Source organism: Saccopteryx leptura, chromosome 2 (assembly GCF_036850995.1).
Source record: "Saccopteryx leptura isolate mSacLep1 chromosome 2, mSacLep1_pri_phased_curated, whole genome shotgun sequence".
NCBI lineage: Eukaryota > Metazoa > Chordata > Mammalia > Chiroptera > Emballonuridae > Saccopteryx > Saccopteryx leptura.
Genome location: NC_089504.1, coordinates 35,449,349 through 35,477,325, shown reverse-complemented (window position 1 = coordinate 35,477,325; position 27,977 = coordinate 35,449,349). Strand labels below are relative to the sequence as shown.

Here is a 27,977-nt window from a genome sequence, read left to right as displayed (position 1 = left end):
ACTACAGGAATAGACTTTATTATAGATAATCTAACTCACTGGTCTCTGATTTTCAGACTGAATACAAGATGACCTTAGATTTCACATTCAAACCAGCCTTTGAAATTCAAATAGATGGATCTCCTGAGAAAGTCAGGCCTCTCCCTACAAGGAAAGCCCCGATTTCTCATTTTGAAATTTTTTTAAAAGAAAAGTTGGGGTAAGACAAAAACATATGAACTTCTTGTTTTTGTTTTGATACCTTTCACAGATCTAAAGCAAGAGTATACTTTCTGGGATAATCTGTCCCCCCAAAGGATCAGACAGGTAAAAGAAAGGCATTTCTAATTTAGAGGTAAAGAAATTGAATAACACACACACAGACAAGCACACACGCACGCACGCACGCATCTACACACGCATGCACGCAGAGTCGGGGATGCGCCCTCTCCCATCCACTGTACTTCCAAACTGTTGACTCAGCAGCCCTTTGTGAGCTGTCATTACCAGCAATTTCTGCTTCCTCTGGAGGCTTCACGTCTAATAATCTTTAAGGACTCCTTTAACACAAAGGGTCTGCCTGGATGGAGAAATTGCCTCTGCTTTTCTAAAACTAGACTCACCTCTGCCCTAGCCTGCAGGTGACAAAGAATCAGAATCCAGGATGCAGACAAAAATTGAGGAGGAGTGGGACACGGGGAAGGGTGGCAAGACCCCAGACAACATTTGGTGTCTGCACTTGGACAACATTCAGGCCAAGGCTTGTGGAATCGGGCCTTAACAGTGTTCTCAGCTGTCCTGTGGGTGACTGGGAGCAAGGATACCAATTCCCACTATCTTGTTACTTTGCAGTCACCCCAGAGACGACTTTCAGGCGAATCCTGAGCCCCTGCAGAAACTAGGCAAGCTGGAACAAAGTGACGGCCTAATTCCCCAAGCATGTGTCCCAAGTGAGGGGTGAGAGTCCCCTGAGCTGAGCTGATGGCACATTACTCCTGGGTCTTTATTTACAAAGCATCTCTTCTGGATTTGGAATGCACGCTCTGATGGCCAGAGGAGCCCGTCCGATTCAGCAGGGAATGTGGAAGAAATTGGCCAAGGACCCTCAGGGGACCCTTCCCGTGAGCCCAGCAAACATCTCTTCATCAAGGCTAATGTTTTTTTCCCTCTGGGGACCTGGAGGCTCCTGAGCACTTACTGCTTCTTTCCAAGTCTCTCCCTGCGCAGGACATCCTCTAAAGGTCAGAATCCCTGCATCAGCCCCAGCCCCAGAGTCCCCGTATCCCTCCTGTGTTCCCTTTTAAAAGGCTCCAGCTACACCACCAGCAGCTTTATTGTAGCTTCCTTCTACCTCCGTGGACATCTATCTGCCTGGACATCCTGGAATGCCTTCAACTCTGTGAGGTGGTGCAGCCATCAGGTGGGAGGGCTGACCCTCAGTCTCAAGGTCAGGGACCGGCTCTGTTGGCCTCCGGAACAAACACTGCCTGCTCCCCAGCTCCTTCTGCCATGCAGCTTTCCCCACCGATGGGCCGGTCGGTGGCTTTGCCATTCTCTGCTCTGTGTTTGTGCAGCTCTCCAGTGAGGACCATGGGTGGAAATGTACCTCCATTCCCAATCCAGGCCTGGGGACCCGGGGTGTACTATCCACCGGACTCTGACAGAGTGTGGACAAATGCTCTGGTGGACTGGATAACTGGCAAAGTACCAAAAAGGGCATCTCAGCTATTGACAACAGCCATTCAGGAAAATCTATCCCCTTGACAAATGCTTGGTCAATTTCCCTCCACTGACCAGTGACACCTGAGAGCTGCCTGAGCAGCCATCGCAGTATTTCACTGCTTGAGGATGCAGACAGGGGTCAAGCCCTTGCTGTCTCTGCCCAAAGGATTTGCTCTTCCAATTGGGGTCCCCACCTTCGGGCTCAGCTTAGGCCACCCCTCCCCCTCTCTTAAGCTGCAGACAGACGGGTTTTCCTAAAGCACAGGCCTGACCCTGTCACTCCCTTGCTCCACAGAAAAAAGACCTCACTCTGTGGCCTGGCCCTTCTGGCCTCAGACACCTTGCTTCACCTCCCTTTCCAGCATCTCTTCCTGTGTATGTTTTCGCAGCCTCTTGTTCAGTCACTTGGGGTCATTCACAGGGTGCCTTCCTGGGATGCCCTCTTCTCATCTACCAATCTCTAAATATCCACATCTTCCCTATCCATGTAGGCCCCTTTCCCACACTACCTCCTCCATGAAGCCTTCCTGATTGATATTTCTTTGGCAGTGTTACCGTGAAAACAAATATGAAGAATGTCTGGCTCAAACCAGACAACTTTTCTCAACAGTAGATAACTATGGATTTGACGTGGCTCTGTCCTCATGGCTTTGGGAGCACCAGGTGATATAGCACTGACCTCTGTCACCGTGTAGCAGAGAAGTTAAGGGTAGACAACAGCCAGACTGGCTGCCTGGGGTGGACCCCCTTATCTGCAGCTCTACCCATTACTAGCTGTGGCACTTACAAGGTACTGAACAGATAAAAAACAAACAAACCAAAAAAACTATTTACCTCAGCTTCCCCATCTGTAAAATGGGACTCTCCGTAGAACATCCCAGGGAGTGTCATGGATTCAGTGAGTTAATATTCATAAAGCACTGAGAAGAGCAGTGATCTAGGGAGAGTTTTTACTTCTACTCCCCAGTTGCAGGGAATCATGGGTGAACTGCAAACTAAGATAAGGATGGCCACTTTTTGAGGACAACTCTAGCAGGTCAGAAAAGACAGCCCCAGCCACAGCACTAGGCTGGGCGGAGGACCAGGGCAGACTATGGCCAAAAGAATAAAAAAAATTCACAAAGCTCTTCCTAGATGCTAGGGCTGGTCTTAGGATTCAACGACGTGGTGTAACATCCAGTAAAGTGAATTAAGTAGACACCCTCCATCTCTTAGAACCAAAGAAATGCTCACCAGCATTCAAAAACCTGCTTTTTTTGCTTGATTTATTCCCGTAAGCACTCCAGAACTTAACCTGTTCCAACAACACTAATTCATGAACTTCATGAATGTCATGAACCTCAGAGCAGATGCCACAGGATGGATTATCCTGACACTGGCGTGGGCTGGAAAAAGAGAAACAGACACCAGGGGTTCAGAGAGGGTTTCTCATTGATTTAAAGACACAGTACAGCCTGACCTGTGGTGGCGCAGTGGGATAAAGCTTCGACCTGGAACACTGAGGTCGCCGGTTCAAAACCTTGGGCTTGCCTGGTCAAGGCACATATGGGAGTTGATGCTTCCTGCTCCTCCCCCCTTCTCTCTCTATCTCTCTCTCTCTCACTCCTCTCTCTCTAAAAATCAATAAATAAAATATTTTTTTTTAAATAAATAAATAAATAAAGACACAGTACACCTGAGGTGAGGGGGACAGAAAAGGTTAGAAGCACGGGACAAACTCCGTGAACTCCTATCACTTGAATTGGGCTTTGATGGGTGTGAAAAAAATTTAAGTGACCAAAATAATATAGTATGCACAGACCACACCTTCAAGTCTTACTCATCTCTCAGGTCTGAACTCTCCCACCCACAGTCGGCTCCACTGCTGACCGCGGACAACTCAGGCGCCGATGCCTCTCTACTCAGTCCTTTTCCTGTCCCTCTAATCTGCCGTCCGCTCCTTCTGTCTCGTGTTAGAGATGCAGCAGATTCTTGTTTTGTTCAGGGTCGATGAGAAGCTGCAGAAACTTAACTCTTGTTTCTATCAATTAGCTTATGGCAAATTTGGTTTTGTTCTACGTCATTTCACTTGAAGTCGCAGAACCTATTGAGGACATTAAGGAAGGACTTACTGTACTCTTGGGCCTTTGCAATATCCTCTCCTGTGTGCCGAGTTAGAGCGCAGGGGCTTACTCATCGCAGGACTCGCCCAGTGCGGAGACCTGGTAGGTGCCTCAACAATGTTTGCCGCATGGATGACTAAACGTGGCGTCCCCTTCTCCTCACGGAGTGAAAGCTGATACAGACACACCCAGATACAGCCACACAGGCAGGACAGACCGCAGGTAGTGGTCCGCCCCAAACAGACCTGGACAGCTGGCCCCCCAGCCTGGGTCCGGAACAGGGACGCCAACCCACCAGAGGTGAGCAGAGGCCTTGCCAGTCTGCTGCAGGCTGCGTCAGGTCTGGCATCCAGAAATGAAGTGCTAATAATACCCAGCTACTTTCCTTAGGTGTCAGACGCTGAAGGTGTAATAAGCACATGGGTATCTGCAGACGAAAGGTGTCATTTTATAAAGACAAGACGAAATCATCATTATCAAAATAGCTGATAAGACCTAAATGTAGTCAGGATGATACTGAGTCAAGATGTCTAAAAAGGCACCTGAAGAAATACGGAAAGATCACAGAACAAGCAACAAGGAGAGGATGTCAGACAGACTCATCATCCATAAAAATAAAAACCCTATCTCAATCCCTGAAATCAAACTCTAGACAGATTAAAATTTCAATGTAAAAAAACCCAAAACATCAATGTATTAGAAGAAAATATTAGAGTAAGGAAGACATTTTTAAGCAGCACACTCAAGAAATCATGAAGGACATTGGGACTGATTTAACAATAGAAAACAATTCAGTGTAAGCAACAACAGTCACTAGACACAGAACCTTAAAGGCAAATTATAAACTTGTAAAAAATATTCTACAATCCAAATGGTAGACAACACACAGCCATCCTTAATCCACAAAGAGCTCTTACATACAAATTAACAAAAAAAAGAAACCTTTCACAGTAAGAAGGGTGGACAGAAGATAACAGTACACAATTTCAGAAAAGAAACAAACGGTTAATGCACTAGTAACCCAAGAATTTGCAAATTAAACTAAATTGCACTAGAGTAACAGGCGTAAACTTGTTGTAAAGTCTTTCTACAATACAATTTGAAAGCATGTATCAAAATTTTTACCTTCTTACCCAACAATTCTCCTTCTGGGAATCAATCCAAGGGAAGTCATCACAGACTTAGGCAAACAATTAAGTTACCAAGATGTTTATTACAGCACTGTTCAATTAGTGAAACCAGGGAGAGCCTAAAAATGCAAACTGAACGCTTTATAGACATCAAATTACTATTGTTGAATGTTTAAGATAATGTAGACATCTTTCCATGTCTCTAAGCAATGAGAAAATAAATGGATACAATATTACTTAATTTTTGTGGAGGAAAAATCTATTATATAAGCATGAGAAAAGGCTAGGTGGACAGTGAAATGGTGGTTTCTTTGAATTATAGAATAAGAGTTGGTTTCTATTTTAGTTTGGGTTATTTGCATTTTCTTGTCCTAGTTTTGTTAAAAGGGGAAGAAAAAAGTTAACAGAGAGAAACATTGAAATACACTGAAAATCCAAGCTGGCAGTTCTCAGGAACTGCCAACTCACAACTGCTCCCCCCCCCAGAAGGGCAGGTAGGGGCTGCACCATTCCCCGAATGCCAGGTGGCCCCCAAATCACATGTGTGGCTTTGGAATGCACCGGAGGGATTATGGGGGCTGTCTGGTTTTCTGGGAGTGCACAAAAGCAACGGAACAGTGAAGCTTCACTCTAACTTCCTGGTCATTTCGGTTTTAAAATTTAGGGAGAGCCACGAGAAACCAGGAAAGTTCCATTCCTCCTACTTCTGCATGCCCACCCACCCCCGTAGCCCAAGTTCCAGTGAACCCCATCCATATAAGGAAGAACTTTCCCAACAATCACAAGTGCTCAGCACTGAAACGTTCTCCTTAGCAGAACAGGCAGGCCCCAGCCCTGTCCGTAGACTTAACCTGGCGCTCATCTTTACCTGCCTGTGGTGCCCAGCACACAACACAGCACAGCATGCAACTCAGCAGGTGACCTCTTTTGAATCTGAACTGGAGTCTTTCAGACCAGTGGCAGGGGAGGCCCTTCACAAGTACCCTCCTCCCCCCTCACCAGCAGTTATACCAAGGCAAACCCCAGGTTCCCGCGGCAGCAGCACTCCCCTTCCGATCTGATCTTGGTCACTGTGAACAGGATCCCTTCTGTCTGGGATGCCCTATCTGCACTTTCCTCTGAACTCACTTCATATATGGCCTCTTTTTCCTAGTGGTGTATTGTCCCCTGCCCCAGACAAAGGTCCCCATACCTTATCTGGGTTCTCACAGGAACCTTCTGGCCCTGGAGGGCAGAGTATGCCTTGCTCCCAGCCCCACGACCCCATTGCTGGATCAATTTTATTCACAGAACTGTGACTGATCTTTGGGGTCCTCCCCATCTCAGCTAACGAACACGCATCCTCCAGGTTGCTTAGGCCAAAACCTTGGAGTCATCCTTGATGCTCTTCCCTGTCTCACACTTCCCATTTCATCTGCCAGGAAATCCTGCAGCTCTGCTTTCACAACATGTGCTGGATCTTGTCTCCTCATTACCCACTGCTAGTGCCCCGGTTCCAGCGGCTGTAGGTCTCCTAGCCGGTCTTCTGGCTTGTTCCTCTAGTCCACCTTCCACTAGGAAGCCAGTGCCATCCTCTCAAAACTCAAGTCAGATCACATCAACCCACTGCTCAAAACCCTTCACTGACATCCCATCTCACTCACAGTTAAAGCTACAGACAATTTCAGTGCCTCCAAGGTGGTACATACACACTGGGCCTGCCCAGCCCACCTCAGACTTCATCTGTCCCCCCTCCCCATCTGCTCTCCCCGGCTCGTGCTGATCTCCCTGCAGGATCCAGGCATGCTCCTGCCCTGGGCTTTTTTTTGCCCTGACTGTTCCCTCTGCCTGCCATGTTCTTTTCTGGGAGAGCTGTGAATCATGCTACCACATCCTTCAGCAAAGCCCTCGCTGAGTATCACAACAGCACCCCACCCCAAACTCTGGTCGATCCTAGCCTCTCTATCCTGCTTTACTTTCCTCCACACTCTCTACCTGACATGCTACCATATTTTTTGCTCCATAAGATGCACTTTTCCCAGCCAAAAGTGTTGGGGAAAATGCCCGTGCGTCTTATGGAGCGAATATTCATTTATTTTTAGCTGCTGCGGCTTCCTGGACAACTAGAAGAGTATTTGAACATTAAAGTCTCTTCTCATTTCTTAATAACAATGTTAATGGTTGTTAATACTGCTGTGGAGTTTACACTGTTGAAATATTACTGTGGCATAGTTTACTAAATATTTTAACACACCATTTGGTTCAGAATATTTTTTTCTTATTTTTCTCCTTAAAACCCTAGATGCGTCTTATGATCGGGTGCGTCTTATGGAGCAAAAAATATGGTACATTTGCTTTACTCTCCTCCTGATAGGGCAAACTCAGACAAGAACAAATTTATTATTATTATTATTATTGATTTCAGAGAGGGGGGAAGGAGGGAAAAAGGAGGAAAGGAAGAAAGAAGGAAAGAGGGAAAGGGAAGGATGTAGGGAAGGGGAGGGAGGGAGGGAGGGAGAGAGAGAGAGAGAAACATCAATTTGTTGTTTTACTTATTTATACATTCATTTGGTGATTCTTTTACGTGCCCCGATCAAGGATTGAAACCGCAACCTTGGAGTATCAGGATGATGCTCTAATCAACTGAACTACCTGGACAAGATTGTAGAGCACAAGTTTTTATCTTTGTTCACTCCTATGTCCCCAGCACCTAAACAGAACAACACCCAGCTAAAGACTGTGGATCCAGCCTACAAGTGAAAGCCCAGCAGTGAGACAATGGTGACTACCCGCCCACCCACCTGTCAAGTCACTCTCCCCTCAGTGGCCTCCTCAGGAAGCCCCTTTCTGACCATTACTCCTAAGTACTGCTTGGAAAACACGGGGCCTGAGTCATTCCCCTGGGCCCTGACTAATTCTCTCTCCATCCCTTGGACCCACCTCCAAGATCCTTCCTCTATGGCATAATGGGAAATCCAGAGAGACCTCCCCATGGAGAAAATGAGAATAAGCTGAATGATTTAAAGGAAAATTCAATTCTTCCTGGCTCAGCAGTTGAGAAAGCAAAAACTCTCAGGAAGCCAGTGCCTCTGAAAGTGAAACATTAATAGAAATATTACTGGAAAATACCAAGCAGGAAGAGAAGGAAAATTCCATTGTGGAAGCAAGGTCCACTGTCAATCCACCTTAATGGTCTCAGTAAAGTGTTTCATAATCAAAACATGGACAGAACCGGAAATCAATCAGGCTGTCCCCCTTCCTGTGGACTGGAGCTTTGGCCAAGACTCCTCCATATCACCCTGGCACAAAGGGCACTGGGCTCAGAACAAAGGTCAGCAGCTTGGCCAATACCTGCTGGGAGGCAGGGCAGGCTCCACACCTCTCCAAAGTCTCAGTTTCTCCATCTGTAACATGGGGGTTACAGCACTTTCGTCACAGAGTGACCCAAGAATCAAATTAATTATGGGTGTGAAAGTGCCCTTTAAGCTGTGGAATACTCTGCCACTTACTGGCAGTGTGATCTTAGACAATTTGAATGACCTCTCTGTGCCTCAGTTTTCTCATATGTAAAATGGGAATGACAGTAGCACCAATTTCAAAGGACATTGGTAAAGGGTAAAAGAGTTAATGCATATAAAACATGTAGAATAGTGCCTCATTCAAAGTACGTGTCATGGAAGTACTGGCTAATATTACTACTGTGGAAAGCTCCCTTAAGTCAAGTGATTACTCTTTCTTTACTCAAATGTTTCCTCCAGGAAGCCTTCCCTGCTTCCCTCAATTGAAATGACTCTCCTTCTCACCCTGCTTCTCCTTTGGCTCTGTAGACTCAAGGCTCTGCCCAGAACACCTTCTGTGCCAGGATGGCTCTGAGCTTACCCACACTACCTTGTTTATTGATAAATCCTGCCACACAGATCTGTGTTCCAACCTTGGTTCCTGTGTCCTCCCCAGAAGATAAGCTCCTTATAGGGGAGGCCCAACCCTGGCTCATCCTTGAATCCACACAGCTCCTGGTAGTGGCCTGCCCATGGCAATTCCTCAGTCAACACAAGCCAAACAGAAGTTACGAAGTCAGAGTGGCAGAAACCACCACAGCCTCTGCTTCCATCCTGCAGGAAACCCACCACCCCATCTCCAACCAGCCACAGAAAAGCCTGCACCCAGCTTTCTGCTTCAAAGCCACAAATTCTAATTTACTTCCCATGGCCAAGCCTGACCTTCCCCTTCCCCACAGGCTACTGCTTCTTGGCTATCTCAGTACAAGCTATGAAAGTCAGCTCCAAGCTAAACTGCCCAGAGGTGCTCATGACCACGGGCAGATTCTCCTTTACTAAATGGCCCCAGGAAGCCACACCTGTTTCAAATTTATTATTTAACTCCTGTATATTTCATGGGTCAGAAACACTCTGGGGTGGAGGAGAGAGGATGGGGTTAAGCCTCGGGTTAAGTCTGGGGAAATCAGTCATGTTCTGAGATTGTGAGATTAGAGGACAGTCATCCAATCTCCTTTAAGGAAACTTACGTTCCTTGTCGATAAGGGCCAAGGTGCCACTAGTTTTTGTCTTAGGATAGCACACACAGCCTTGCCAATCTTTGGGAGGGAATACTTGGTATTGGAATGAGAAAGCATAACAGTTACAAGACACATTTTGTAGCGCTACCTGGTTGGCTCAGCAGTAGAGCATCCTCTTGGCATGTGGAAGTCCTGGGTTTAATTCCTGGTGAGGGCACACAGGAGAAGCCACCATCTGCTTCTCCACCCCCCCCTCTTCCCCCTCCACAGCCATGGTTCAAATGAGCAAGTTGGCCTCAGGCACTGAGGATGGCTCCATGGCCTGGTCTCAGGTGCTAAAAATAGCTTGGTTGCCGAGCGACAGAGCAATGACCCCAGATGGGCAGAACATCAGCCCCAGAGGGGGGTGGCTGGGTGAATCCTGCTGGGGGCACATGCGGGAGTCTGTCTCTCTGCCTCCCTGCTTCTCACTTGAGTAAAAAAACAAAATAAAACAAAACAAAAAAACATTTTGTGTAGCTGTCCTTTGGGAAGTGCCAACTCTGTGCGCATAATTTCTCTATAAAATAAGACAAGTGCTGCACTAACATCTCATTTATGGAACTCAAGAGACAGATGGGGGAGGGAGAGAGAAAAGCCACTCTGGGGCCTCTTCTGTGATCACCAAAACCCAGTTTGAAAGGGCTGGGATTAGGGCGAGGGGTGCAAGAAGAGGAGTATTATGTAAAGGGAAGGAAGAGACCCGTGACACACATTTCAGTAAGTGTCAGACTTACTGTCTCCACCTAAATTGTAGAAAACAGTGGGACAAATTGATAAAAAAAATATATAGGGGCCCTGGCAGTTTGGCTCAGCGGTACAGTGTCGGCTTGGAGTGCAGAAGTCCCAGGTTCGGTAGAGTGTCGGCCTAGCGTGCGGAGGACCCGGGTTCGATTCCTGGCCAGGGCACACAGGAGAAGCGCCCATTTGCTTCTCCACCCCTCCGCCGCGCTTTCCTCTCTGTCTCTCTCTTCCCCTCCCGCAGCCAAGGCTCCACTGGAGCAAAGATGGCCCGGGCGCTGGGGATGGCTCTGTGGCCTCTGCCTCAGGCGCTAGAGTGGCTCTGGTCGCAACATGGCGACGCCCAGGATGGGCAGAGCATCGCCCCCTGGTGGGCAGAGCATCGCCCCTGGTGGGCGTGCCGGGTGGATCCCGGTCGGGCGCATGCGGGAGTCTGTCTGACTGTCTCTCCTTGTTTCCAGCTTCAGAAAAATGAAAAAAAAAAAAAAAAAAAGAAGTCCCAGGTTCGATTCCCAGCCAGGGCACACAGGAGAAGCGCCCATCTGCTTCTCCACCCCTCCCCCTCTCCTTCCTCTCTGTCTCTCTCTTCCCCTCCCGCAGCGAGGCTCCATTGGAGCAGAGATGGCCCAGGCGCTGGGAATGGCTCCTTGGCCTCTGCCCCAGGCGCTAGAGTGGCTCTGGTCGCAACAGAGCGTCGCCACGGAGGGGCAGAGCATCGCCCCCTGGTGGGCGTGCCGGGTGGATCCCGGTAGGGCGCATGCGGGAGTCTGTCTGACTGTCTCTCCCTGTTTCCAGCTTCAGAAAAAAAAAAATTATATATATATGGTTTAAATTCATACTAATAGCACAGGTGTAATCCTGGCTCTGCCATGTGGTAGCTGTGTAACATAAGGCAAGTTAATAACTTCTAAGCCTCAGTTTCTTTATCCGTAAAATGGGGATAATGCTACCTGTGGTAGATGGATGGCATTAAAGGCCCAGTTGATGGCCTGCCTGTATCCCCACCCTTTGCCATGGATTTTGCAGCTCCTCCTCGCTCCTCAAATCCTGGCTCTGTGACTTGCTTTGGTCAAGAATGCAGAAGAGGCCCTGGCCGGTTGGTTCAGTGGTAGAGAGTTGGCTCGGCATGTGGAAGTACTGGGTTCGATTCCCAGCCATGGCACACAGGAGAAGTGCCCATCTGTTTCTCCACCCTTCCTCCCTTCTTTCTCTCTACCTCTCTCTTCCCCTCCCGCAGCCAAAATTCCACTAGAGGAAAGTTGGCCTAGGTGCTGAGGATAGCTCCATGGCCTCCATTCAGGCGCCAGAATAGCTCCAGTTGCAACAGAGCAACGCCCCAGATGGGCAGAGCATCGCCCCCTGGTGGGCATGCCGGGTGGATCCTGGTCAGGCATATGCAGGAGTCCATCTCTCTGCCTTCCTGCTTCCCACTTCAGAAACACACACACACACACGAATGCAGAAGAGACAATGTGCCAGTTTCCAACCTCAAAAAACTTTATGGGTGTCTGTTATTCTCTGGAACCCTGCCACCATCATATGAACAAAGCTAGCCTGCTGGAGGACAAGAGATCACATGGAACAGAGTCTAACTGTAGCAGCCAAGGCCATCCTAAACCAGCTGACCCCCAAACACGTAAGAGAGCCCAGCCAGGATCAGCAGGGTTGCATGCTCAGCCCACACTGACTACAGATGCCTGAGTGAGCCTAGCTAAGACCAGAACCACTATTCAGTTGACATGTAGGCTCATGGATAACAATAAAGGCTTATTATATTTGAAAGCAGAGGTTGGAAATTGTAGACCATAGGCTGGCTTCCTGTTTTTGTAAATAAAGTTTTATTGGAACACAGCTATGCCTTTTCATTTATATACTATCAATGGTTGCTCTCAAGCTACAACAGCCGAGTTGAATAGTTGTGTTGGAGACTTGTCTGCAAACCTAAAAATATTTAGCCTGACCAGGTGGTGGCACAGTGGATAGAGCATTGGACTGAAATGCGGAGGACCCAGGTTCGAGAGCCCGAGGTCGCCAGCTTGAGCACGGGCTCATCTGGTTTGAGCAAAAGCTCACCAGCTTGATTCCCGGCCAGGGCACACAGGAGAAGCACCCATTTGCTTCTCCACCCCTCCGCCGCGCTTTCCTCTCTGTCTCTCTCTTCCCCTCCCGCAGCCAAGGCTCCATAGGAGCAAAGATGGCCCAGGCGCTGGGGATGGCTCTGTGGCCTCTGCCTCAGGCACTAGAGTGGCTCTGGTTGCAACATGGCGACGCCCAGGATGGGCAGAGCGTCGCCCCTGGTGGGCGTGCCGGGTGGATCCCGGTCGGGCGCATGCGGGATTCTGTCTGACTGTCTCTCCGTTTCCAGCTTCAGAAAAATGAAAAAAAAAAAAAAAAAAAAAAGCTCACCAGCTTGGACCCAAGGTCGCTGGCTCGAGCAAGGGGTTACTTGATCTGCTGTAGCCCCACAGTCAAGGTACATATGAGAAAGCAATCACTGAACAACTACAGTGTCGCAATGAAAAACTGATGATTGATGCTTCTCATCTCTCTCCGTTCCTGTCTGTCTGTCCCTATCTATCCCTCTCTCTGACTCTCTTTCTGTCTCACAAAAAAAACCCACTAAAAATATTTCATATCTGACCCTTTGTGAAAAGTTTGCTAACCCCTGGTTTAAAACCACTGTGTTTAGGGTTACTTGTTATGTAGCAAAAGCTAACTGATACAGTACTTAAACCTCTTCTAGATTGATTGTTATGATTAAATGACCAATTAGTGGTTAGCATGAAACATACACTTCTCTTCTGGGAAAATAATGGGAAAAACTGAATTTGATATGCTGGCTTTTCTCTCTACTTTTTTTTTAACTGATTGATTTTAGAAAGACAAGAGAGAGAGAGAGGCATTCATCTGTTGTTCCACTTAGTCCTGAACTCAACAGTCATTTCCCATATATGCCCTGACTAGGGATCAAACCTGCAACCTTGGTATTTTGGGATGATGCTCTAGCCAACTGAGCTAACTGGCCAGGGCCTCTCTCACATTCCTTCTTTATTTTTATATTATTTTTATCATTATCAGTTATTTATTTATTTATTCATTCATTCATTCATTTTAGAGGCGGGGATGGGGGGAGAGAAGGCAGGAGAAGCAGGAAGCATCAACTCCCATATGTGCCTTGGCCAGGCAAGCCAGGAGTTTCGAACCAGCAACCTCAGTGTTCCAGTTCAACGCTTCATCTACTGTGCCACCACAGGTCAGGCTATCCTTATATTTTGAAATTAAATTTAATGGGGTGACATTGCAATAAGAGTACATAGGTTTCAGGTGAACGTCTCTATACCATTTGAACTGTTAATTGCGTTCTCTCACACTACTTTTAAGGAATGGGACTTCAAAGGAGAAAGTGTCCCAAGCCAAACTATAGCTACCAAGAGTAGCTCTTACCTTCTCAATTACTTTCTTAGAACTGGAGAATGTGACCATTAACTAAATGGAAATGACATGACAACTGATGTCTGACCCTGGCGTCAATCAAGCCACACATCAATGATTTTATGTAAAAAGGACCAAAGGACAAGTCACAACTTCCCAGCAAGGCACAAGAGATAATCTTTTCCATTTGTGGCTCCAACCTCTCTCTGCCATCCACACATCTGCCCTGCTGAGCTGCCAACCATTTTCTCCCCAGCCTCTAGGCCTAGGCACAGCTGCTCTATCCCTTCTGTATGAAGAGCCTTCCTCCTCATTTCCCTGCCTGGGAATTCCCACATATCCTTCCACAGTCAGTTCAAATGGCACTTCCTCCTGAAAGTCCTCTTTGACTTCCCAGCCTTTTGCACACACTTCTGTTCTGGCATTCCTCAGGGTACGAGACTGTCTCCTTAGCTGGACGTCTCTTCCAGACCAGACCTGGAGAAGCTGGTCTTCAGTGACAAATGGAGGAACTTCCTTCTTGGAAAGCTGGCCATCACTTATTTTCTCTGACTTCCCCTTGCCAGGCAGGCTGCTGTTCAGAAACTATTTGCTAAATGTGTTTTTCTTATTTTTAAGAAAAAAGGGGGGGGGTAGACATGACATTATTTATTCCTTAGGAAACATGTTATTTAACTCAAACTCTGTGGATGCTGACAAAATATAAAGTGTTGGTATGCATTAACATGTATTTAAAACTCGGGAAACTGATGTCATGATGCATCTTGACTTCCTTAGCTGTGGTGGAAACATTTACTTAATGATAAAAGAAACAAGACTTCAGCAAAATACATAACTGGATAAGAACTGTTTGGCTGCACAAGAGCACTACCAAGTTATTCGCCTCTTTTGTCATCATTATTATTTTTATAAAGACAACCTGAAGGAATAAATATTCCCACCTACGAAAGTTTTCTTCTCTCTTCCTAGGAGCACGGGCCCTCACTGTCTCCCCTTGGACTGACTACAGTTGTCTCCTAACTCCGACCCCAACTCCCCCAGACTGGCAGCTGTTTATCGCCTGGGATGCTCCCCAACCTTGGCTCTGACTGAGTTCATCCCTTTCCTTGCTCAACAGACTTCAATGACTCCCCTGGGGGAGCTGGGGGGAATGTCTGAACTCGGGCCCTACCTCTCCCCCATTGTCCTCTTTCATTCCTCAAGTGAGGCGCACTGCAAGAAAGCTCTGGTTTCCAAGACGACACTCCTGGTTGAGATTTTACATGTACACACACACATATATATAACCACACACACATATATGGACATACTCTCATATACACATGTACTGCACAGCACTGACACATTAGTGCTCCTACAGGCTGCAGTCACCCCTTTCTCTGCACTGAAATTCCACTTCCATCTCTGGATCCAGCTCAAAGCTGCCTCCTAGGTTAAGACTTTGTTAAGTTTTCCCAAGACAAAAACACTGGGAGACAAATGATGAAAAGATACTGTGTCCGTCTCCTCCAGAGGCTTAGCCCAAAGGTTACTGAGAAGTCTTCCGCAGCCTCTCATCCCTCCCCTCCCAACTCGCCCTGGTCCTGGGAGGTCTCTGAGCACAATACAAGTGCTGGGTAAAAGCCTGCTACGTTGAAAACAGGGTCCCTCTTCTATGATTCTAAAAGGTGGTGGTAGAAGGGGAAAGAGGATGACCAGGTGTGCGTGCATTCCAGGACTCATCTGAGAGAATGGGGGATGCCTAAGTGTGTGACAGAGGGAGGTACAGATCCTGAGGGAGGCAGGCTGAGGGCTCCCAAAGATAAGCCATGGTGGGAGTGGCACTGGAGCCATTGAAAGGAGGATCTGTGGATTGACGGTTTCAGTAACTCTCAAATCAGGCCCAGGGTTAAAAACAAACTCTGGGCCTGGCAGACAAGGGGGCACTCAATAGCCCTGCAGGTTCTTGTCCAACTGATAAAAGGAAGCTGGGCCTGAGATTAAGTGGGGTGCTAAAGTGGGTGTTCCTGGATCCATGGGTGAGGGGCAGATGGGAAAGCTCTGGGGTGTTCAGAGCTGGATCTGCAGCATGCCTGGCCTTCAAAAGCTGTCTGGCTAAAAATAATGTGAAAACCAGGCTGCCTCTTGGCTGCCTGACCAGGAATGGGGGTGGGTGCTGGCCCTGGATTAGGAGGCAGCCCCATACACAGGGCATCTGGTGTCTCTGCATCCCCAAAGCAGCTCCGACCAGCAGACTGGGGGTGGGGGGAATATGAGAGGCCACTGTTCTATCAGTGGTTCTCAAAGTGTGGTCCCAGGATCAGAAGCAAAAGATCACCTGGGAACTTGCTAGAAATGCACATTCTCAGGTCTCTCCCCAGGCTTACTGAACCAGGCACTGTGAGGGATGGGTCCCCGAAATCAGCGTTTTGACCAGCCCTCTAGGTGATAGCTTGAGAACTACTGCCTAAGTGTGACCCTCCCTGGCTCTCTCTTCTCTTCATTAGAAAAGACATCTATCTGGTAGCCGCAATTCCTTAGTCTCTGGAATGGGAACAACTTCTCAAAAAATCAGCAGGCTCAAAGTGACAATCTAGTACGTGAAATGCAGTCCAGAGATCTTTTCCAAAAAAATTTTTATCACTCATATCACTTAAGAGCTAAATCCCTTCACTGGCCCTCACTGTGCTTAACTTATACGGTCCTCACTGACCCCAGCCCAGCTGCCTCTCTGAGGACTTGCCCAACTATCACTTCTCAATTCCAGACAGATTCTTTAACTGTACCACCCTAAACACCAGGCCCTCTTCTGCAGCCAAGGTCAGCACCCCTCCTCAATGATAATGGCCCTCATTAAGTACCCCCACTTCAGTCCCAGGTAACACAAAGCCCTATCATAGCAGTAATCATGCACACTTTGGCCTGGGCCACAGTGTTTTCCTCGAGAGCACCAAGCTGTGGAGGGAACAAGACCTATGAGAAATAATTGATGGCAGAATGAAGCCAAGTCTTACACACACTTGACATCCTAGCTATAAAACATTATTCCTCCATCTTTAAAATAGTCTTAATTGTAATCAGGGAAAAATTGTTTACTAAAGTCTTGAAAACCATAAAAGAAGACTTTAGTGAACAGGCAGAATGACAAGCAGCAGAAGAGAAAGGAGATTTGCCCACCTGGGAGGTGGCCATGGAGTAACAAAGGGGGGTACAGAGAGGCCAGCAGCTTTGGCGTGACTCTCCTCATAGCTAGGCCGGGCCTTCCCCACACCTTTCATACCCAGGAACCTGAGGTTTTCCCAGGCTAGCACCTAGTCAAGCCTGAGCCACTTATATGGTGGCAGGGAGCCTTTCTGGTGTTCTCCTCACAGATCAACCACAAGCCCATGATCCTGGAGGCTCACAGAGAACTCTTCCCTTCCCCAAGACAGCACCTGGGTGGCCACCTGGTTACCAGCTTCCTGTCATCTAGATGAGGCATCCTGGGTGCTTAGAAAGCTCAGAGTCCATGCTTCCGAGGTATGTCCCCAAACTGACCTCAGGAGGAGGTGGGATCTCCCACAGATTGCCCATGCTGTCTGTCTTCAGCAGCCCCTGTAGGCAGGGGTACTCTGGGGACCTGGGACCTCAAGGAGAGGAAGACAGGCAGAAAAATTAAGGGGGGGGGAGCCTTACTCCTCCCAACAGGAAAACAAAAAAGATCCCTTTCTAAGCACCAGCTGGCAGGTAGAAGCCTGTCTGCCACCTGTCTGGACAACTAGTCCTAAAAAGAACTCGGACTCTTTATCAGTCTCCCTAGCCCAGCCTGGCCAAAAGTTTACCTTTGGGGGTGGTGCTGGGGGCACATGAGGGACAGCAGCCTGACAGTCATAGCTAGACACCGAGCCTCAGATGTAATCAAAACACTGTCTTTCCACCCGAAGTAGACAGAACAAGTATTATTTTATGGGGAAAGAAAGGGTGTCACAGGAGTGTGAAGGGGGAGGAGAGGGCCCAGTCTGGCTGTAATTAACTGGCCTGCTTCAAAGGGGGGATCAAGAGGGCCTTATATGTAAGGCAGGGGGTAGTCACCAAGTCATCCCCCTTACCGCTGGGACAGAACGGGGTAGGGGTGAAGTCAGGAAGGAAAGTGAGGACTGGAGGGGTGGGTCACCTTCCAGCCCAGCTGATGGGCGGACCCCCTCCGGGAAAAGCTCTAGTGAAGGTTTCAGGGACAGCTCCAGCACAAAAGGCAGCCCGGATTTGGAAACCTGGAGCAGGGGGGGAGGGGGCAGCGCAGGGCGTTTAGTAAGCTTTTTACATATGCACTTTCAGAGACAGCCGGTCCGCATCTGCCACCAAGAATGCTGTGTAACACGGGCCGAGTCCTGGACCTCAGTTTCCCATTCTATAGACTAGGGTGAGCGGGAAAAGCGGAGACAGACAAGAGTAAACGCTCTTTTAAGTCCCTAGCAGCTCCGATTCTGACTTAACTCCTCGGGGGCGGGATGGGCTGGCATGATGTCTTCTTGGGCAAGGCTGGGCGGGGCTTTCTTGTCAGGCAACTTCCGAAGCGGACACCTGGCTGTGGGATCAGAGAGGGGACGTTTTGGGAGCAGCAGAGAAACAATTGTGTCAGAAGAAAAGCACGTGCGAGGGGTCAGAATCAGGAAGAGGCGTGGGAATCCTGACCCCAAGATCCTAGCAAGAAGTTGATGTACGGATTCAAAACCGAGGCGTTGCCTCAGTTTCCCCATGGAGACACTGGCCCTGGAATCTAGAGTGAGGCCAAGGGGCGCCTTACCTTGTCCTTCTTGCCAGACCCGCTCTCCTCCGTGGCCGAGGCAGCGCACTTGTTGAGCAGTTTCTTGCCTCCACACGCTGTGGGGCTCCAGGTGCGGCCACCGGAGCAGGCGCCCCCCGGGGGATCTGCACTGCCTGCGGCGCTCTCCACCTTGATGAGGCGGTGCTTGGGGGAGATGTAGCGCACCTCGGCCGGCGTGGCTGGGCGCCGCTCGCTGCTGCTTCGGTACAGGTGCGGGGAGCCGGAGGACGAGGACGAGGATGCGGCGGCGCCCGCGCCAGAGGAGGCACAGCAGCAGCCGGCGGCTCCCGACGCGGACGAGGCGGAGAAGGCGCGCTGGCCTCCGCCCGGCTCCCCGCCGCCGCCGCCGCAGTAGTCTAGGCGGCACATAGCGCGCAGCTTACGCAGCGACGAGCCCGGCCCGTTGTAGGGGTCCTCGAAGTCGCGCTCTTTCTGTGCGCGGTAGGCGCGGATAAGGTCACTAGTGCTGCCGCTGTCGTCGGGCAGCGATCCCGACAAGGCCGAGAAACAGGAGGCGGCGGCCGGACCGCAGGAAGCCGAGGCGGCCGCGGGGGCCTGCGGCACAGCCTGGGGAGGCTGCGAGGGCCGTTCGCCCCGGCGCCGCTGCTCGCGGTAGTCGGGCCGCGGCGGCTGCGGGGGGCTCTTGGTCTTGCTGTTGCCCAAGCTGAAGTACTTGTTCAGCCACTTGGCCATGGCGAGAGGCCGCCTAGGGCCGCGGCGCGGGAGCCAGGTCCACCGCCGCGGCCATTCGGGGGGCAGCGCTGCCGGCCAGGTCCCTCGGCGCCCCGGCCCCGGCGGGGGGCGTCCGGGGCGCCTGCTCCCGACACCAAGTTCAAGTTCTCTCCGCCGCCTCCTGCCGGCCGCTCCCGGGCTCCGGCAACTGCAGCACCGCCCTCCGCCTCCGCCGCGCGCCGCCGGGGCTTCGGATCTCGCGCCCCTCTCGGGCGCGTCTCATGGGATCCCGGCCCACGGCCCCGCCCGGAGCGAAAGGCCCGGGCGTCCCCCCTTCCCTCTCCTTGGACGCTCTAGTCGTGCGCTCCGCTGCGGAGCGCGCTGCTGCCCCGTCGGAGGCGCAGCCTCCGCCTTGGCCGGGATCCCCGGCTGCTGAGCTAACTTGTCGGCGTCCCCGTCCCTCCTTCTTCCTTTCCCGCTGGGGCGATCCCAAACCCGCAGCCGGAAGGCAAGCGACAGAGGGAGGCAGCCGGCGCCCGAGCCCGCGCGCCAGTGCCCGTCCCAGCGGCGCCCGCCGATACCGCTGCCGCCGCCTCCCGAACCGCCGCGTGTGTGACACTCTGGCCGCCAGAGCCCGCCCCGCGCCGTGGCCCCGCCCCCTCCCCGGGCCCGCGCGCGCCCCGCCCCCCATCCCCAGCAGGCCCCGCCCCGCCCAGCCCAGGAGCAGGGCTGCCAGACCTCGGCCCAAGCCCCGCCCTTCTTGCGCCCTGGTCTTCCGCAGGCGCACCTCTCCGGCTCAGCACTCGCCACCTCCCGCGGCAGCCTCGGCGCCAGCTCCCGGGTCTTGCCTGAGGGCGCCGGAGTCCCGCGGCGCTGCCAGTCTCGCCTCATTCGCAGCTCGCCGCCGCCTAAGGCGAGAGGTAGCCACCCTGAGTCTCCGGTGCTCAGAGACCAAGCCCGTCCTCGTCCCCAGGGACTAGCGCTCTGTGTACCTCAGGGATCCCCGCTGTTGGGTGGGGTGCAAAAGTAGAGTAACGGGGGGGACATCTCTAGGTTACAGCGTGACCCGCGCGGAAGAAATACGGGGTAGAAACACCTTAGGGACAGGGTGCCTATCCCCTTCTTAAAGGGTCGGAGACTCGGGTTTAGCCCGGGTTTGCCAGATATTCGGAGGAATCTTTATGCTAATGAGGGTATTAGTAATCCAGATAAAGGATGCGACCTGAATAAGCAGGCGGCTGGGGCCCTGCCTTACACCAAATCCAAGAGCCAGGCTAAAGAGAGGTCAGAATGTTTTCTTACCTTTTCACCTCTGAGGAAGTCGTGGTTTTAAACCTCTTCACCACCAACCTGGAGGAGCGAGCTGTGGCAATGTTTAATGCCCAAGATTGTAGGAGCTGAGAAAACTCCATTTAATCCGGAGCCCTCAATTTACAGATGGAGAAACTGAGGCCCAGGAAAGGTCACCCAGGTGCGACTGCCACTTCTCTGGTCTGGTGGCTCCAAAAAACGATGTCATTTATACAAGTCTCTATTTTACAACTTAAGATCGTCCTTTGATTGTTAAGCAAAAATGAGGAAACTGTGGAGAGAGGGCCCAGCTTGCTTTCCTGGGCAGCGACTTGCTCCCAGTAGAGACAACAACTGCCTGGAAATGAGGTAACTGTCACTAAAGCTGATGCTCCTTGGAATTTGGGTCAGCAAGCCCCAGAATATGACTTACCTTAGGGTGTGAGAACTGAAACCTGAGAAATTCTCTAAGAAACTTGATTATTAGGACGACAGCCCAAATTCTGAATAATCTCCACTTGCTACTTGAATATTATAGATGAGCTTTGGGAGAGTCTAATTTCTCCTGTATCCTATCGGAAAAGTCGGACCTGTTAAAAGCAGGCAGCAAGGCCAAAAGCTATTATGGCCGGCACACAGCCTTGATCACATTAGAGGTGGAGGTCTGAGACTGTTGGGAGGGACTGACAGCTGTTGACTCTTCCTCTGCCTGAGACCACAGTTGCAAAGTGGCAGAACCAGGACTCCAACCAGGCGTCTTACTGTGAAGTCAGTGCTCTGTCCACTCGGCCAAACACAGTGATGTCTTGGAATTGACTGCACATTGTCCCTTTAGTATTGAGTTGTTTGCTCTTTCCCTCTTTGGTCAGATAGCATTGTCATCTTAAATGTGCCAGTTAAACTTTTCAGACCCACACAATCACAGACACCATCACCAACTACACAACCCCTTTACTATCTAATGTGTGTGTGTGTGTGTGTGTGTGTGTGTGTGTGACTAGGGGATGGTGGGAGGACTCAGAAGTTGACCTGGGCTAAGATACTTATTTTGGGTATCCCTAGACTTCAGTATCTCAAATAACACTTTAAGTCATTCGTCTGCTCTGTAAGTACTTAATTATCCTGCAAGCAAGGGAGGCCCAAATAGAAAAACAGAAGGACATCTTTACCTTTCAACCAACTACAAATCTTCTCCCTCCCCTCTCAGCTCTGCTTCTAGGCTCAGGAAGGAAGATCAGCCAGATCCTGGCAGCAGGCCAGGTGACCTGGGACAAGAAAGTCCTCTCCAGGATCTGGAAGTTTGTTCCCTGCATGTGGGTTGCACATGGAAGCGTTGTCTCTGCCTTTTTCAAAGGTTTAGAAGAGAAGTTATATTTCACAACTTATTTTTTTCATTTCACTTTCAGCAGGCCATGGGATCAGACCCACTTTTCCATGTGATACCTCTGCTGGGGTGTAATTTGCAAGCCAAAATTATTGTAATGCTATAGTATTATGCCAAGAACTTCCAGAACACTTGTGTATCTGCTCAACCCCTACACAGTCTGTATTTGATTAACCCTACTCAGCATCCCAGCAATCTGGTGTTATTCCCAGTTTACAGATGGGGTAACTGGCCTAAGGTTGTATTTACTTTAAGCAGGCAAAGCACACGTGCGCGTGCACACACACACACACACACACACACACCCTACACATGGGTTTTTTCCTTTGGCAACTGGTAGAGACACATCTTACAAGAGTCAGAGTAATTCTGAAAGGAAACAGAAAAGTTTCCTAAGGACGACATTGGAGAAGCGTATGTCAAGTGATTAAAGGAGACAGGACCTTGCAGGGAAAGGATAGGAACACTGGACAGACTTTCTTTTCAGGGAGCCAGCCTCCCCATTTCCAGAAGGAAAATTAGGACCAGTGAAGGGAAGAAATTGAGTCAAGAAGCACACCTGGGATTGCTACCCAGTCTCTTGACATCACAAACCCAACACTATGTCCATCATTCCTGGAGTTTTTTACTTTTGTGTCTTCTTCCTCTCCCCAATTTTCTTTTTTTTTTTAAATTTTTTAATTTTTTGTATTTTTCTGAAGTTGGAAACGGGGAGGCAGTCAGACAGACTCCCACATGCACCCAACCGGGATCTACCCGGCATGCCCACCAGGGGGCGATGCTCTGCCCATCTGGGGCGTCGCTCTGTTGCAACCAGAACCATTCTAGCGCCTGAGGCAGAGGCCATAGAGCCATCCCCAGCGCCCGGGCAAACCCTGCTTCAATGGAGCCTTGGCTGTGGGAGGGGAAGAGAAAGACAGAGAGGAAGGAGAGGGGGAGGGGTGGAGAAGCAAATGGGCGCTTCTCCTGTGTGCCCTGGGCAGGAATCGAATCCGGGACTCCTGCACACCAGGCCGACGCTCTACCACTGAGCCAACCGGCCAGGGCCCCCCAATTTTCTTAATGGAAGGATTGGGTATGGCCTGTTTCTGTTTCTGCCCTCTCAATTTCTCACTCTGTACCTCCTTCCAGTATCTGAAGATAGGCTCTATTGACAGAGACCTGGAAAAATTGTGCTACCAACGTAAGGGAATCATCTACTGCTTTCATTTCAGTCTATCAAATGTTAATGTCAGTCCCCTGCTTTGTGGCAGGCCCCAGGGCAGTAGCCTGGGTCAGAAGCCCAGATTTGGATTAGTGTTCAGCGAAGATCTGAAGTAAAACCATTAGTCATCATTGACACTTGTATTCTTACTCCATTCTACCCATCAACAAGGAATATGCAGAATCCTACCACTCCACACACCTCCGCTGCTTCCACCTGTCCTTCATCTCCTACCTGGACCATTGCAGATGTTTCTTACCCATTTCCCTGCTTCTGTCTCAGAAGCCAGTGATCCTAGTAAAAAGTATCTGTTTATGGCTCTCTGATCAAATCCCCCAATAAATCCCCATTTCCCTAATAGTACATGCCCAAATCTTCACAGTGGCTCATAAGGCCTTACATGATCTAGTCATTGTTCTTGACCTCATCTTCTGTCCTTTTCCCTGCTCCAACCAGGCTGCCTCTGCTGGTTCCCTGAACACTCTCTCACCTTAGGGCCTTTGTACTACATATCCTCATCGGGAATGCTATCCCCAGGTGTCTTCATAACTCTACTCGGTGAGGCCTCCCCTGGGCAACATATCCAGAATTGTTGTCCCCACTCAACAATTAGTATCACTCATTGCCATTTCACACACAGCGTATTTTACTGATTTCTCTTGTTTTTTTTTTTTTTTTTGTCTTGCCCCAGAGTGGGAAAGGGCTCTTTTCTCTTTGTTGACCACCTGTCTCCAGCACCAGAGCAGTGTCTGACACCTAGTAAGCAAGCGGTGACTGTTTGTTGAATGAATGAGTGAATGTGAGTGGTTGGTCACAAAGGGTGAGATGGCAGAGGGCTAACGCTTGGCATTTCTCTCTGCCTCAGAACTAGTGCTAGTGGCTGTTAACTTTGGTTTGGAGGTGGGAGCAGGTCAGACTGGCTGCGTTCTGTTCCCTGACTGTGTCCTGAGAAAGCAGACTGGGATTCTTCCTTGTCTTCCCAGCATCCAGAGGTAGCCCTTTCCACACCAGTCCCAGTCATGTTGACAGGCAACCTGTCCGTGGTGTCGCTGAGCCAGCTGTTGTTTTCTCCACCTCAGGTACAACTAATCTTAGGAATCTCATTACTGGTCGAAAGATAATCCTCTGTATCTAGATTAAAGGCTGTGTTTTGACCATTACTATGCATTGAGCATTGAGCCTGACAGTTTAATTGAGCTGTTTATGCCACTGCCTTGATCTCTTCCCAGAGAATTTACAACTAATTCCGAGTGTCTCTACGAATTAAGTGGGCCTCTCCCAACATGCTTTGCCTGTGGTTCGCCTCTGCCAAATCCCACTTGTCTTTGTGTTACCCAATTATGGGATCTTGTTCACAGCTGTCTCTGGCTGGTGCCACTTCCAGCCCACTTCCTCCCTGAGCTGTCCTTAAGGATATGGTCCTGAGAATGGCCACACCCCAGGACAGCCTCTGTGATGTCAACAGCAGAAAGGTGGGTGGAGGTGAGACCTGGGAAGGGAGCTGAGAAGACGTAAGTCATACTGACCCTTTGAAGTCACCTCCAGGCAACTGACAATAGCCCCTAACAAGAAGAGAGTACAAGTGTCATTAGCATAGTTAAGTGTGATGGAAGGAAAGGAGCTCTAGACTGAGGTGTCTTCCTCTGTGTTCTCTGGGGCCCTTGGTATTACTATTTATAAAACGGGACCTGGCAGATCATCATTTCTCATTCCGCATTATGGAAGTGTCTATGGGTAGTGTTGCCATATTTAGAAAACAACAACAACAAACAATAACATTAAAGGACTTCATGTAATATTTGGGATATAAATTTATAATAAAATATTATTAGTTATTACAATTCAAATTTAACTGGATGTCCTATATTTTATCTGGGGACCCCACTCAAGGGTCCCTGTGTGGGGAATAAAGAGGGCTCCCCACCCCTCCTTGCCCAGCCTCTGCTGTTGAGAAGAACAAGAGTAGACATTCTCAAGCCCTGCTGAACATTAGAATCACCTACAGAGTTTTTATATAAGGCCCAGTGACCAGGCCAATTAAATCAGAATCTCTGGGAGATGAGCAAGGCTTTTTTTTTTTTTTTTTAAATTTCCCAGGTGAGCCCAAGTTTGAAAACCACTGGACTGGGACAGGGGTTCTCAAAAGTGAGGTCCTTAGGCCTGAGCATTAGTTTCACCTGAGAGCCTGTAAGAAATACAAATTGTCCTTTTGACTTTCAGCCCTTCAGAACCAGAGATTGGGGAGGACATGGCTCCGGGAGCCCATCAAGTGGTTCTGCTGTAGTCAAAGTCTGAGAGGCCCTTTGAAAGTCCCTTTGATGACAATAGGGCTCTGTCCTTTGGGGCCCGATCTACAAATGGGTGCTAAGAAAGCAAATTAGTTGAATTGCTTCGCAGGGATGCATCTTGGTGGTGAGACTGCCCGTCCTCTGGCAACTGCACTGTCAATGATGGATGCGGCAAAGCTCTGAGTGCAGTGGCTCTTTCAGGCCCTGACTGCAGTCTGATGTCAGTCCCGAGGGCCTCCAATGGCACCTGGAGCTCATTGGCAATAGAACAAGTTAGGCCAGAAGAGCCAGAAATGAACCATAGGGGTTTGAGGACATAAAAGTTCCCTCAGGTCAGGCGTCGGGTGGCCTGAAGGCCCAGCAGAAGGGGCTCGAAGTATGTGGGCAGAGGGGAAATAGACAGTGTGGCAGAAAGGAAACAGACCGGGGTGGGCAGGGGGCCAGTCGGTCAGCCCAGGTCCCAAGGAGGCTGGGACAGTAGGAATCAGGGATATCTCCAGGGCTGGTTAGAGGGAGTCAGGCACTGCTTCTGTGAGGAGCCGGGACCAGGGCAGGCCTGGCAGACTTGGGGAGGCAGCTGTCAGAGGTGGAGAAGGAAGGCTGTGCTTGTTTCGTTTTGCTTTGTTTTGTGTTAAGAAGCAAGTGGTGATCAAGAAGAGAGCAGGGTTTTTCTGCAGCCGAAGAGGATGTAAATACAAGCCCACTGGCATAGTATTTTGGGCCCATCAGGTTTTATTCTATGGGGGTCTCACAGTCACTGGTTGATTGGTTTTAGGGATGCCAGGTGTCCAGGATGTGTGACTCTCCTGTTCTTGAGAGATATCTAGAGGGCAGGCAGTAGGAAATTATTTCTGTCCACCCCCAGGATTCCCTCGGTTCTTGCCAAATGCTAGGCCCTGAGTGGCTGTGTGTGGACTTGAATCCAGGAGAGAGCCAGCCAATCATGGCTTTTAACTATGAGTTATCACCTCAAGCCTTAATGAACCACACCACTAAGAAACTCCAGACATTCCCCATGCAAAACGGCCCTTGGGGAATCATTGCAGACTCTGTCCTTGCTGCCTCCTTTCTCCCTTCTCTGTACTGAGCACCTCTCCCATGGGAACAAAGATGTCAGACCAGACCGGCCCAGCCCTTTCCTGGGGGCTTTGCACACTGTAGGGAACAATTGAAAAAGAAGAAGAAAATTTTGTCAGCAAACATCACACCTCGGAGGAGATCCCACTTACCTGGGTTCCAGGGTGAGTGAGTTTGTGTGCCGGTGTGTAAAACTCTAAATTCGAAGAGTTTAATCTGATTCTCATCTCCAAAATAAACTTTGGAGTTCCTGAAAAGGTGAAATATTACTTTAAGTCCTACAGTTGGGAAAATGATTTATTTCTTCAATGTTAAACCACACACACACACACACACACACACACACACACACACACACAAATGCTCCTCTAGTGATGCAATTTCCATCCTTTCACTTTGGCTGTAATATTTAAAGATGATTTTAAAAAGTCACTTTCCATGCATACTTTCTCCTGATATACCGTACTTTGTGTTTTTGCCTTAAATTTAAATGAGTACCATGCTACTGTACCATTTGAGACCCTTCTAAGTGGAATGCATTGGTCTTAGCCAGAGCCAGGGAAGAGTTAAAGTTCCAAATGGCTCTCTGTCCTCTGTCTCAGTTTGGGGGTGGATTGGGGGTGGAGACTGCCCATTTGTCCATCCTTCTCTTCCCCTCCCTAGGGCTGAGTGCAGGATGTTGAGTCTCCCAAAATAACTCAGACCCAGCGGGTGAGTGCCTGCCAGGAGCTGGCTTGGAATAGCGGATTCTCAGGATCAGAGGGAAACTCATGTGGCCAAATGATCGGACCTCCTGGGCTCAAAAGAGGAGCCCAGCCACCCTCTAAGCCAAACATTGACTGACAAGCCCTCAGTGAGCTACAGGGAAACCAGGTGACCACTGTTGGCTTCTTTCACCCGGGTGGCATCTGACAGTGACCTTCTCCAGAGAGAGTCCTTAAAGTCAGTGGGCCTGGCTCAGAGCAACACTGATAGTCCCAGGCAGAATCAGTGAGCCTCTAGGTCATTAGAATTCCTGGAGTTTCTGGAGTCTATGAGACGCTGTGGAACCACTTATTGCACATGTCAGGGGAGGGACCTGCTTGGTTTATGCAACTTCCCAGAGTCATGCTGAGTGGAGGAAGTGGCTCTGAGCCCAAGCTGATCCCTTCAATAATAATGTTCAGTTAATGGTGAATGGGGGGGGGGGGGTCTAGGCTGGGGCAGCATTACATTCATACACTTTGGGTCTGCAGCTAGCAAAGCCCAGAGAGAAACATTGCTTTCTCCCTAAACCTCCTGCTTTTATCTCTACTTGCAACTTGATTCATATTTCTGTTTGCCCCCTTTTGTGGATGTCTGTAGTGGGTATAACCTTTTCCTATTACTATTAGACCCTCACCACAGGAATTCATTTCTTCGGTGGACCAATAATATTGCTATAAAGTAACACATTCATGACAGCCATGGTGAGGGTCTGGGGCACTTAAACCTGGGTGTTTTCACCTGGAAAACAGAGCTAAAATGTACATGCCAACACCACTGCCGAGACGCCAACTCAGGTCCAAGCAGGGCCCCAGAATCTGCCATTTTACGAACACCACAGCTGATTCTGCTCGCATGAGCCAGCAACTCCGCTTGGAGAAGCTCTGGCCGGTCT

General features: G+C 49.6%; 1 protein-coding gene across 1 annotated transcript in view; it reads right to left on the bottom strand.

Annotated features, from left to right (window-relative positions):
• The window catches only part of SHB (SH2 domain containing adaptor protein B), a 133,261-nt gene extending 113,537 nt beyond the window's left edge, over window positions 1-19,724 (bottom strand). The window contains exon 1 of the mRNA XM_066367612.1: window positions 18,403-19,724. Within this exon, the coding sequence (XP_066223709.1) occupies window positions 18,403-19,116 (714 nt within the window). The 5' untranslated portion in view covers window positions 19,117-19,724. The remainder of the gene's footprint in view (window positions 1-18,402) is intronic.
• Window positions 19,725-27,977: the final 8,253 nt, after the last annotated feature.